This window comes from Chelonia mydas, chromosome 4 (genome assembly GCF_015237465.2).
Source record: "Chelonia mydas isolate rCheMyd1 chromosome 4, rCheMyd1.pri.v2, whole genome shotgun sequence".
NCBI classification, from domain to species: Eukaryota; Metazoa; Chordata; order Testudines; family Cheloniidae; genus Chelonia; species Chelonia mydas.
This window is the reverse complement of record NC_057852.1, coordinates 44,965,878-44,979,505: the sequence shown is the minus strand read 5'-3', so window position 1 is coordinate 44,979,505 and position 13,628 is coordinate 44,965,878. Positions and strand designations below refer to the sequence as shown.

General features: G+C 40.3%; 1 protein-coding gene across 4 annotated transcripts in view; it reads right to left on the bottom strand.

Moving 5' to 3' along the window:
* Positions 1-13,628, bottom strand: part of INTU (inturned planar cell polarity protein) — a 109,780-nt gene that overhangs the window by 19,471 nt on the left and 76,681 nt on the right. For all 4 annotated transcript variants that reach the window (XM_037897172.2, XM_027821611.3, XM_037897174.2 and 1 more), the window contains exons 9-10: positions 1,749-1,802; positions 9-71 (exon numbers count right to left, since the gene is read on the bottom strand). In XM_037897172.2, coding sequence (XP_037753100.1) covers positions 9-71; positions 1,749-1,802 — 117 coding nt within the window. The remainder of the gene's footprint in view (positions 1-8; positions 72-1,748; positions 1,803-13,628) is intronic.

The window sequence follows — 13,628 nt, the reverse complement described above, 5'->3', positions numbered from 1 at the left end:
GGTCTCACCTTATAGAAGAGACAAGATCCCAGAATCATATATAACCGTCTCATGTCATAGTAATCTTCAGACTGCAAACAAAAATATAGTACATTTATAACTCCTGATTGTTACATGACTGAGTGAAGGCAAGTGAAACTAATTTCAATAAATAACAGTCAGTGTTATTTAATACTTCAATTTTTCAGAGTGCCTTCTTTAAATATTAATTTATTAGCAGCTGAGCATCAGAGAGGTGAAGTTAGAACAAACAGCTAAATAAAATATGACACTTAGACTTTATTGTTGGTTTTCAAGTCACTGCAGAGTCATTTTTATAGTTATTTCCAGCACAGCATAATAGGTACTCAGATTTACTACTCAGTTCTAATCTATCTGTAAAGCAGATGGCTTTTTTATAGGGTTCTCTAAGTTTCACAGGTCATAACAGCCAGCTAGCTGTTGCATAGCTCTTGCCACCAGAGGGACCTCATATAGCAAATCTAGGAAGACATACCAGTCCTTTTTCACAGTACCCGGAAATACGTTACCCAACATTAACTCGTTCCATTCACCTTTTAATTTAATTGACAAATGCTCTCACAATCACAACACAGATCTCAACTGGGCAGCTTTAATTTTAAATGTAGTGGATACATATAGCTCTGCTCAATAAAACAGTATTTATAAATATAATTTTCAATAATCACTAGGAAATGATTTTATTTAAGAAACAAATGGCTTGGTTCCTATTAGACACAAACAGTAAAGTTTAACAAGAAGTGAGACTATAGACATCCATCTGCCTTGGATTTATAGGCCCGGACATTTTATTAGTTAAAAAAAAAAAAAGACATAAACCCCAAAATGTTCAGTATTATATATATTCAATAATATTTTCTTTACATGTGTGCATAACAGATCCAGCTATGACTTCATTTTTAAAAAAGTTTCTTCTGAAGCAAGAATTTAAAGAGGGACTTTCATACTGAGGAGAAAACTTTCAAAAGTATAAACATATTTACCTCTCACCATTTGATATGTAGTAAAGGAAATATACAAAAAATGATGCTTGAATGACTTGCTTCTTTCAAGTTTGTTCCAAGATAAAACTTATTGAAAACTGTGAATGTGTATAATTGTACTGTGTAGAGAAAAGCAGCCAGTTCTGTACACACACAGTCACACAATTTTATGCCAATGATATATTATATCATCATTCTCTAACAAGTATTAGGCTTACATCATTAAGTGTTAACACAAATGTGGTAAGAACAATGTCTTATATTGCACCACATAGCCTTCTAGACTTTCTGTTACTGAGACTTTTAGTTGCTTTCTTATGATTGGTGAGTTTTGTTCTTAATGCTGTACAGCAATTTTAAGGACTATCCATAACTACTTGAAAGAAAGAGAAAAAGGTGATTTTTACTATTAATTGAAAAAGAAAATATCCCTGTTACAGCAAAGAGTGGCTTTTTAGCTGAGCTAAGCATCAGTCAAGCTTGCAATTATATCAGATCTAGTTTCTACTCAGTGTCCCTATAGTTACTGGTGTAACTGCAAAAAGAAATTCATGAAAAAAGGAAAGTTCTTTAAACTTTTACTACAAATCAAGAAAAAATATGGATGACTGTTACACCATTGTGACATAGCTTGCTTTGACTTTCAGTTGGTTAGGAAAACTTATGGGCTTTGATCCAAGATTTCTTCAAACTACTGAATGTGAACAGCACAAAGCGCCTGCTCTATAAAAACATGCTCCTTACCAGCTCTGCAAAATCAGCTGCCTCCAAATCACTCAGTGCTGTGTCAATTTCCATCTGAAATATTGAAATGGTGGATATGAACATATTTTTCCAAAAACTATAGTGACAATTACAATAACATATATGACATAGTACTAGTAGCCTCACAAGATTAAGAGTCATTATTCGTTACTTTATAGGGAAATGGTAAAAAATTGTACATACTTTTTGCATTAATAATATCAAACATCACGAACATCTGAATTCTCCAAAAGATTAAAGAAAAATCTTTTCCAATTTCTGCATATTTCCCTCACTCTGCTTGTCTGTCTCCTGAACCCACTGTTTTATATAAAGGAGATGTCAATCTTACTTTCTTCATGGACTAAAACTTGAAGGCAGGAGGCTCCCCTGAAAGCTGGCAAAGCTTTAGTATCCAACTGAGTTATTAGAAAAATCTTTTTCACTTTGGATTTACTTTTTGTCTCTATGGAAGTTTCCAAAACTTTCTCACACTTTACCTTTGTTCTACTCAAACAGCAATAAGCTTGCATATTTTTTAGCTTCAGGAGCTGTTGATTAATATAAGTTTTACTAAAAATACTTTTAGTTAAAGAACATAATAGCAGCCACCCAGGTTCATGACAAATATGCTACTTAATGAAAAGAATTTTTAAAAGGCCATGGCACCCCTTTTGGGCTCTGTAAACAAGCTGCCTCTTACTGAGATATAGTAAATTTTTCAGATTTATAGAAATGTTAACCATGCTGTTGTCAGTCAACAAATAATCATGCCTCTCAACTTCTCCCTTGGTTTAGAACTAAGCTATACATCTATCCCACACAGAACTGATATTCTTATTTTTATTATTAAGGAGGATTGCCAGTCCTTCCCTAATTAAGGTTGAAACTAGCTTCCAAATATAAACCCAATTTTTAACCCACTCCCAACTTCACCAAAACCAATCCCCCAGACATTTCAACTTGTTACACAGTATCACTTTTCTGAAAAATGTGGGCACAAAGAATTTCAGAAGCATGGGGGTTTAAAAATGTCCTTATATACTTTTGAAAGATTTTCCTGCTACTTTCTTGGCTCTCTCTCTCCAGAACAGAGTCACATAGAAAGTTCATATTTCACTTCCCCAAGAGTGTCAAACTCACAGAAATGCCTTTCATATATTTTCTTCAGGGGGACAGATGTCAGAATTAGAGATTAACATGAGAATAAAAAAACCACAGCTATATATACAGTGCTTGAAAAGTCTGTGGTAAGTAGAAAGCTTTCCCAGGTAAGCGCCTTCATTTCAGCAGAATCCAAGCTTTTGTTTAAAAAACAAAACAAAACAAAACCCCAACAAACTCAAATTTCTACCCCTTACAGTTGCAAAGATAACTTTCCAAATATGAACTGAATGTAAGTACTGCTGTCTTCCTTAATTTTCAGACAGAGAACTACACAATATGTCTGCTGCTAGTCAGAGGTTTCACAAGTTGCAGGAGAAAGAAAACTGACCAGTATATTGCCAGTTTTCACTACTGATAATGGGAACCCAACTGGTAGCAGTGAAATTGGGAAGAATCAGGTCAGGTAAATTTCATTCTGTTGCTACAGAGGCTGACACTGAGCTTTTCACAGTGGAGGAGTACTGTCATAAATATAAAGGGAAGGGTAAACACCTTTAAATCCCTCCTGGCCAGAGGAAAAACCCTTTCACCTGTAAAGGGTTAAGAAGCTAAGATAACCTTGCTGGCACCTGACCAAAATGACCAATGAGGAGACAAGATATTTTCAAAGCTGCGGGGCGGGGGAACAAAGGGTTCTCTCTGTCTGTGTGATGCTTTTGCTGGGACCAGAGCAGGAATGCAGGTCAGAACTCCTGTAAAAAGTCAGTAAGCAATCTAGGTAGACATGCGTTAGATTCTGTTTAAATGGCTGATAAAATAAGTTGTGCTGAATGGAATGTATATTCCTGTTTTTGTATCTTTTTGTAACTTAAGGTTTTGCCTAGAGGGATTCTCTGTGTTTTGAATCTGATTACCCTGCAAGATATTTACCATCCTGATTTTACAGAGGTGATTCTTTTACTTTTTCTTTAATTAAAATTCTTCTTTTAAGAACCTGATTGCTTTTCATTGTTCTTAAGATCCAAGGGTTTGGGTCTGTGTTCACCTATGCAAATTGGTGAGGATTTTTATCAAGCCTTCCCCAGGAAAGGGGGTGTAGTACTTGGGGGGATTTTGGAAGGGAGACATTTCCAAGTGGGCACTTCCCCTGTTCTTTGTGTAACACTTTAGTGGTGGAAGCCTTTAACCTAAGCTGGTAAGAATAAGTTTAAGTGGTTTTCATGCAGGTTCCCACATCTGTACCCTAGAGTTCAGAGTGGGGAAGGAACAAATAGAGAGGCTGCGGGAGAGGTTGAATACTGGAGACGCTCCTTCCAGGAGCCAAGAGAAAAATAATAGAAATGCCCCCCACAACTGCAGCAGTCAGGACTAGCAGAAACATCCCACCTTGGCTGCAGCCAGAAGGCTCTTGTGTGGGAGGGAGGAGGCAAACAGAGACGTCTCCCTTTCAGAACCCATGGAGTCTTAGGTAGGAATTCCAGCAACTGGGAAGTGGTGGAGATTGGCTTTTTACTTAAATGTTGCTCCTGGATGGTGGATCTCCCTACTCTTTTATCAGTCTTAACTAGTAGGTTTAGTCCTCTGAGTTTTAGACGTCTGATACATTTCCAACCCTTATGTATTTCTAAGGGGGTGGTTGAGAGAGTTGATGCAGGTGTGTGTTTGGGTTATGAGGATGGGAGAGAGAGAGACTGATGGGAGACATGAGGAAAGAAGAAAAGAAGAGAGATTTTTGGGGAGAAGAAGGAGATAAGATATAAGGGGATGCAGAGAACACAGTGAAGAGAAAGGAAAAAAAGAGTAAACAGGCCCTGAAAACAGCAGAAAAAATACATCTTTGTTTATTAGAGAGACAAAGTGGGTGAGGTAGTATTTTTTAGGCTATGTCTACACTCGAGACCTTACAGCAGCACATCTGCACCGATGCAGCTATGGTCTATAAGGTCTCCTGTCTAGCTGCTCTATGCAGATGGGAGAGAGCTCTCTCGTCAGCATAATTAAACCACCTTCAACGAGCAGCAACAGCTATGTCAGTGGGAAAGTGTCTCCCACTGACATGGCGCAATCCACACCGTTATGTCAGTCAGGGTGTATTTTATAGACAAAAGTGCTAGTTGTAAACACAGCCTTATTGACTAAACTTCTGTAAATGAAAGATACAAGCTTTCAAGCTTCACAGAGTTGTTCTTCAGGTCTGGTAAATGTACTCAGAGTGTCACAGCTAAATAGTGGGTGGAACAGATAAGGAGTAACTATTCAATGTGAAGTGGGCAGTTAACACCTATATAGTTATGGATCACTTCATTCACAGATCTAGTAACCACCCCAAACACATCAAGAAATCTGTTATCTACAGACAGGCACTCAGACATCACAGAACATCCTCTGAGGAGAAAATCTGGGTTACACACTTAAAGTTACCTTCACCAAACAAAGACACTTCACTGAAGACGGAGATTGCATATGCCAGGAGTGGCCAAATTTACTGACCCTCTGAGCTGCATACAACAATCTTCAGAAGTTTGAGAGCTCGGGCACACTTGCCAGGACTCTGGCTTCAGCCCCGTGGGAGGCGCCTGACAGGGCTTAGGGTTTCATACCTGCTCCTGCTGAAGCCCCGATCCCCAGCAGGTGTGCCCCACAGAGCTGAAGCCCTGAGACCCCCCCACTCCACGCTGGGCAGAAGCCCCAAGGCCCGTGCTCCCCACTGAGCAGAAGCCCCTACCCGACCACCCTGCTGCATGGTAGAGGTCACAAGCTCTCTCCCTCCCATCAATCTGGTAAGTGGAGAATGGGGGGGGGAGGTTTAGGGGGCTTCGCAAGCCACACTTTAACGGTAAAAGAGCTGCATGTGGCTCACAAGCCACAGTTTGGCCACCCTGGCATATGCAATGGGTCACCCAAATACTATGAGAGACCCTGCTTCAAAAAAGGGGGAAAAAAAACCCCTAAGACCATACACCCCTCATTGTCACCTACCACTCATGCTGGAACCCATATGTATCGTTAAACAGTTTCAACCCATACTCAGTGGAGACCACATCTTGCAAGAAGTCTTTCCTGAACCCCCTTTTCTGGTCTTCAAACAACCCCCCAACCTCTCTAAGCTCACTGTCAGAAGCAAGCTGCCTACAGACCAAGACACATCAACTCAAAGAGGCTCCTTCCCCTATCAGAACAACAGATGCAAAACCTGCAGACATATCTTCAGTGCTACAATGATTAATACGTGCCCCAACGTGCCCTTCAAGATCCATGGGTCCTACATATGCCTATCACAACATGGGGTGCACCTCATCCGGTGCACTAAATGCCCCAATAACAACTATGTGGGTGAAACAGAACTATCACTACACTTTTGAATGAACTCTATACCAGAAATGATAAGACAAAGACCACCATATCACACGTGGTTTTCATCTTGCAACATGTGTTAACACCTTATTGGTTCCACCCCTGTATTGTATCGGTTCCACTCTTGTGACACATTTGAGTGCCTTTCCCAGACCTGAACAAGAGCTTTGTGTAAGCTTGAATGATTGTGTCTTTCACCAACAGAAGCTAGTTCAATAAAAAGACATTACCTCACCCACCTTGTCTCTCCAATATCCTGGGACCAACAGGGCTACAACAACACTGCAAATAACCATTATTTATTACAGAAAAGAAAGAAAAAGTGGTGTGAAGCCCGGAAAGGAAAGATTATAAAAACAAAAGAGATTCAATAAATTACCTTTCAAAATGTGTATTAGGTCACTGATTGACCATGTGCTAGAACTGAATATACTACACTGTCCAGCATATAACTATTCTTTCCCTTTAAATTACAAGGGCATGGCTTTCGGAAGTGGGGTAGAGGGTAAAGGTGTGCAGCAGCACATGTATTTTTCATTCTGGTTAACACATATAGTTCTTGGTGTAGAACGTGTCAGATAAATTTTTCATGACCTGTATATATACACACTTCAAAAGATAACCCTGTATATATTATGTGAAGTGAAATGAACAAAAAAAGGGGGAAAAAATCAAATAGGTCCACTAAGCCTTACAGCTGTGCTTGGCTCATGGTATCAGACACTTCTTAAATCAAAATACAATGTAAAAATTATTACAGCATACCAAGTCCAGTAAAATGTGCACATTGATGAAGGTTATTTCAAGATTTTTTTCAACTGGAAATTGAACAGAGATTTTTCTACTAGCTGTAAAAAGACTGCTCCAAATTCGAGTTATTTTACTTAAAAATTGTGTCTGTCTTTTAAAAAAACATTTAATTTATTTAATAGCCAGCTGCTTATGTGGCCATATTTTTGACTCCCTGGGTCTTGACATTCTTCCTACCAAAACAAAACCTTCAAGGTTTGCTTGTAAAAGTTAAGAATTTTTAAATAGGTGCTAAAAGAGGATGAGTGGGCTAGAAATATGCCCTGTTGTAAACATCAGAACAGGAGTTTTATTGAATTCACGCAATAAAGACCAAAAACAACAATCTTGATCTTTTGAAGTCAACATGCCATTTTCCAAGGTAGCAAGCACCCTTCATTCTCCATTACAAAGGCTCTGTTTTGTCAGTCTGATTCAGTGCAAGCTGCTGATTTCTTGTGGGCAGCTACAATGTTTAGGATCCTACAGGGATTCAGTGTCTTTAGAGCTTCATCCTAGAACCACAGTAAATACTCACATTTAAGCCTTCAATTCATTTCCCTAACAACATTTTTGGAAATTAGTGTCCAGTTGTATAAACTGAAACCGCCCACTCCAAGTTCACATAAGATTGTGTACGTGCAGCTGGTACACATCTTATCTATAAGAGCAGATCTAATAGGTAAGTTCAAGTCATAATAAATTTTAAGGCCAGAAGGGATTATTATGAACAAATGCAGTATATAGTGGTAATAATATTTCCCTATTTCTACTTCATATTCCCCTGCTTATCCATCCACGGATCACATTTTTATTTGTTAGCCACTGCATCGTACAGGTAGTGCATATTTGGCTGGTTATTCATCATGACCCCTATGTCTCTGATTTCCAAAATACAGTCCCCATCCTATACGTGTGACCTGCATTCTTGGTTCCTGGATGAACAACCTTGCAGTTAGCTGTATTAAAGCACATGTTGTTTCAATGAGCCTAGATCATGTGATCTAGAAAGATCACTCTGTAGAACAGATATGTCCTAATTAACTCTACCAATGTTAGTAGCACTGGCAAACTACCAGTAAAGATTTTTTATTTCCTTACGGATAACTGATAAAGATTTTGATATTGCATTTGTTCAAGAACAGATTCCTGTAGGATCCCATCAGAAATGCCCCACAGTATGATGACTCTCTATTTACAATTACTTTGAGATCTATCAGTTAACTAAGTTTGACTTCATTTTATACGAAGTATACTGATTTTTTGCAGTGATAGCTTTTTAATCAGAATTTTGTATGGTACTAAATCTTATAAACAACACAAGCTACAAGATACACCTTAAGATCAGCCTCTTTAGTCTATGTCCCAGGCAGTGACTTGTGGATCTGCTTCTTGACCCAGGTAGGGACTGACAACTCCTCTCTTCCTTCTCAACCAGGGAACTTAAGCATGTGTCCTGGTGGATGGGGATAAAAGACTGGCAGCTCTCAGCCTCATTTGTACACTGATCCCCTGACTCCAACAAAAAGCTGCCTTTAAATTTTGACATAAGTTCCACTGCACATAAACAAGAAAGTGATATATTAAAAATAATAAGGATATATCTCATTCAAATTTTCCCTACTACTTTTTCCTTTGTTTTCATAAGCCTATGGCTAAGTGGTAAAATAATATGCTTAATGGTTCCTGACATGTGTCTACTGCTGAATTAATTCCATGGTCCAAAGCCTGTCAACTAATCAGATTCTCCTTTAATCTAGGTTATTTTAGAAATGCTTATAATATATATGGTAGATAGTGGAAATAATTGTTGAATAAGACATCCTGGAAGCCATAATCAAGGGGTTTAATACTATAATTCCATTGATCTGACATCAGACTGGATTATAATTTTTTTTAAACTGAGTAGGATTTTCAAAATCAAAACAATTAAAAGTCATAGCAATAATAATGCTCAGCATGATCAAGAATAAAGCCATTGAATGCATGAGTGTGTTAGTAAAGCTACATGTCTGGTACAGTACTCCTGCAGCCCTCATTGCTCAATTAAATAGACATTTGTTCAGTTTAACATGTCAGATAAAAGGTTAAAATACTAAATTAGATGAAGTGCTTTTAAAAATTAATGAGTTTCCCTGCTGTCAGGGATACTGCTTTATAGGTTAGCAATGTTATAGATGACATATAGGAACTGAGATGCTTTAAGAGGTTATATGGTATAGTATGCAATTTTCACAGGTTTAAACAAGACTAAATTTATTGCTAAAAGTATCTCTATCATTTGGCATCATTATACTAAAAGAGAATCCGTATTACTTCATCCACCAAGCCATAAAATCCCCTACAGCACAGGTGGGCTGTAAGCATCCTTATCAGAAGTTAGGGGTTAATGACTTGTGTAGAGCAGGAATGTCTTTATGACACAGGATCATTTTAGACCATGTTCAATACAAGAAGTGTTCCTGTAGGTGGCAATGTACTGAAACACAAAAAAGATCTGCTTCTTCTCACTTGCATTCACGATGTGATAACTGCTCCAAAATAGCCTGCTTTTGGTCATGTAATAAGAATCTTTTAAGGTGTTTGATTATGTATTTCTGTATAATGAGTTTCTTCATATTTTAAGGATATACAGTCTAAACTGGCTTTATTTTGGAGATGCAAGTTATTTGACTGAAGATTTAGTAAATATTACATACACAAAAATCAGTGAAACAAGACATTTTAAACTAAAGTGGAGACAGTCTCTTCTGTAAAGCAAATGTTTTGGTTTCTATTAAATTGTATTAATTGTTTTTAATACTTTAGTTCATAGATAGTAGTGTGTGAAGGAGCGCAAAGGAAAGAGGCTATAGCCCGCAGAATATACGCATGTATAGCCATTACAGCACACCTATGTGATTGGATACAAAAGCGTTACATATTTAAAAATAAACATTTCCTACTTTACATATCTAGATATTCATTATTCAGGCTCTGAATTTGGTAGATATTTGTAGTACATCTATACAATATTGGATTTTTTCTTCTTACAATTGGAATCTCTCCTTTGCATAACAGAATCTCAGAAAAGGTACAAAATATGAGAAAAAAGTGCAGCAGGCTGACGGGGGACAGAACATGACACATCTCTTCAGGGAGAGAGGCTGGGATTAGTGCTGGCAGGGAAAATGCAGTGGCTGTGCCTGTTAACTATGTAGAACCCAGTGATTCAAGGGAAATCTTGTCACCAACCCCACAGATGCTGGGGCATTATATGCAGTCTGCTAGCTCCTTGCACATTGTCCGGATCTCCCTCTAGTCCTATGGTAGCATGACTGGCTCTATGGACAGGATGACATTGGTTCTTTGTCTGCTGATACATGCTATCACCTATACCTTCTTGCTGGGAGTAGAAACCATACACTGCAAATTTATGCTACAAGGAGCAGATTTAACTCAATGGGGACATAGATAGATTTCCAAGGGGAGCATGTGATCTCTAGAGTAACTGTTCCTCAGCTCTGCCAGGCCATCCCATCCCTGCCATTGAATCATGTATAATCTGGAATATCCTGTGGTCATGCAGAGGAACTGCTGCCATTCCAGGAGGAAGAAGAAGAATGACATATGGGCTTGTCTTTTCCATTATTGCTGCTCCATTGGCTTCTCTCCTCACTAGGCATGGGCAGTGGGTAGAGCCCCCTTTGGGGAGGCTAGCCCCTGGCTCTACCCCTTCCACCCGCGCCCTCCCCACAGCTGGAGCCCCGAGACCCCCTGCCGCCCCTCCAGCAGATCCACAAGCCTGCCCCCCACCGGGAGTCTCCCCCCGGAGCGCCCCCCCTTGGCTGGTGAAGCCAGGGCTAGCCACAGCCCAGAGCACCCCCGGCCCTAGCTGGCCGAAGTCCTCAGCCCCGCCAGGAGCCCCGGGCTGGCCAAAGCCACGCCATGCCTCCCCTCCTCTCCCCAGACCCAACCCACCCTGGGGAAAAGCTTCTGTTACCTAAAAGACGCTTTTGATATGCCCCATGCAGGTTCCGGGGTGGCTGAGGAAGCGGTATGTGCCTCCTAAACCACCCTGGAACTTGCATGGGGCATATTAAAACAAAAACTTCACCGCCAAACCCTGCAGCCGGAGGTCTGGGTGCCGCGGCTGCGCCAGGGGAGGCAAAGCCTCCCCTGGCCTACTATACCTTCTGCCCAGGTCACTAGACATGAGAGGCCCCCTGTTTATTAGTAATATATTCTTTCTATTGGTGCCTTTTTCTCTACTTGTTAAATTTAACCCCGTCTCCTGCCCCACACCTGTAGAATCAACAAGGCACAATAGTGAATGTCTTCCAGCAGAAGCACTGCACTCTGCATTGCATAGGTGCTGGAACTAGGGGTGCTACCGCATCCCCTGGCTTGAAGTGGTTTATATCATGTACAGGGTTTAGTTTAGTTCAATGGCTCTCAGCACCTCCACTATACAAATTGATCCAGCACCCCAGCTACATTGACTTGCTAAGGTAGCAGGGGGAAAAAATAGAACAGAGCCATGATCTTGAGACCTCTGCTCCTAGCAGAAACTAACAAGAATTCCTGGAGTTAAAATTCTTAAAGCCACTGAGACTGATTCCCCAGCAGGGAGTACAACATATCACCCATTTCGTGAAACTACATGGGTCTCTTACCATCAGCTTCTTTTGAGTGAATATACAAAAATACAGCCAAATCAAGCTTTACAACTCCATGAGGTAATTAGGTAGGTGAGCATGGATCTGTAATTAAATACCTTCACGGGGGCAGACTGATAAGGGACTTTATTTTTCCAAATATGTAGTCAACATGTATTCAAGCTCACTACTGTAGGGAAATGTGCTCTAGCAGGGGAGAGTGTACAGGGTTGAAAGTCAGAATACCTGTGTTCCATACCCAGCTTTGCCACTTAGTTGCTATATAACCATTTGGCATTCATTTAACCGCTCTCTGTTTCCATGTTCCCATTTACAGATTGGGTATAATCATGCTTACCCATCTTTCAAAAACATTTTGAGGTCTGTGGAAGAAGAGAGGAATGTGCAAAATATTTTATTATTTATTATCTTCACAATGCTACCCCAAGCTGATTAGCAACACAACCATTTTATCCAGATTAATCTTAAACCATCTGTTTTAGGGCTTGCTGGCGAAGTGCATTAGAGGGGTGTGATTTGTAAAGTGCTCTAATTGGCCTGTGTAGACCCTCTTGGCACATTCTAAAATGTGTTAACAGGACAATCAGAGTGCAACATGTTAGGGTATGTTACAAATCACACCCCTCTGGGGTGCTTTGCTGTGCCATGTAGACAAGCCCATAGAATCAAAAGCTCCAGGAATGCTGCTGTGCGAAAGAGGAGCAGATACTAAAAAAAACCTTTGAAGAAGGTAGAAAGAAGCAGCTATTGATCCAATAAAGTGAGGCAGCACCTTGCATTGAAGCTAAAAAATAATTAGAAAAAAACAATACAAACTCTAAAGGAAGGAAAAATAGGAAGCATTATCAAAAAACACCAAGCTAGCCTAAGAAGAAGGAAAAAAGACACCCACGGGCCATAGAATTAGGGCATTTTCTGTAACACCAGTAAGCCACATTTAGGGAATGTCTACACTGCAATGTAAGCCTGGGCTCAGAGTCAGGGTCCTTCTGTCTATACACAAATCTCTCAGACTCAGGCTTGCACTGAGAGATCTAGGGCCTCACAGAGATGGAGGGTCTGAGCTCAAGTCCAGCCAGTACCCCAAGCTCAAGCCCTATTGTTTTGCCGTGTGGATGCAGCCACATTGGACTCGGGCCCTGGGAGTCTACCAATGCTATCCCACAATCCCACAGGATGGTGTTCTTTGTCCTCTCTATCCCACTTCCTATTCCAGGAAATGCAGACAATCTGCCTTTGCTCAAGTACAGCTCAGTGTTTAGGCACTTCCATTTTATTTTGGCAGCTGAGCTGCAAACATTTTGAGATCTGTGGAAGAAGAAAGGCATGTGCAAAACATTTTATTATTTATTATCCTCAGAATGCCTCTCTATGCTGATTAGCAACACAACCATTTTATCCAGATTAATGTTAAACTGACTGTTTTAGGGTTTGTTTGAACCTTTTCCTGAGTTTGCAATGGCCACTGACCAGAAGTCCTTTGCCAAGCATACAGCTTCCTGGTTGAGGGAGCATAGTGCGATTTTGGTGACTCTCTGGTGTGAGGTGAGCAAAACATTTGATATCAGTAAGAGTGCCATGAATGATTATGCCTAACAGCAAATAGAGAAGAAACTGGTAGCACTGGAAATTTACCAGACTAGTGACCAGTGCAGGGAGCAATTAAGTGGCTCAAGACAGAAAGCTGCAAAGCCAGGGACCAGAATTGCATTTCTGGGAACTCATCATCATCAAGCCAGTTTTACAAGGACTTTGGCAGTGCTGGGTACTGCACCTCACATGGAGCCAAGAGCAGTGTATGATGACCTAGTCAGCCAGGATGGTGACCTGCTGACCCCAGAATCTAACATGGGAAGAGATGGGATCCAGCAGCAAGAGCCGGATGAGGCCACCAAAGTGACTCTGGTGATGAAACTGGTCCCTGAGGAGGCTTTGCTGCATGAACAGCTGCAGCACATCCTGGGCCATACTT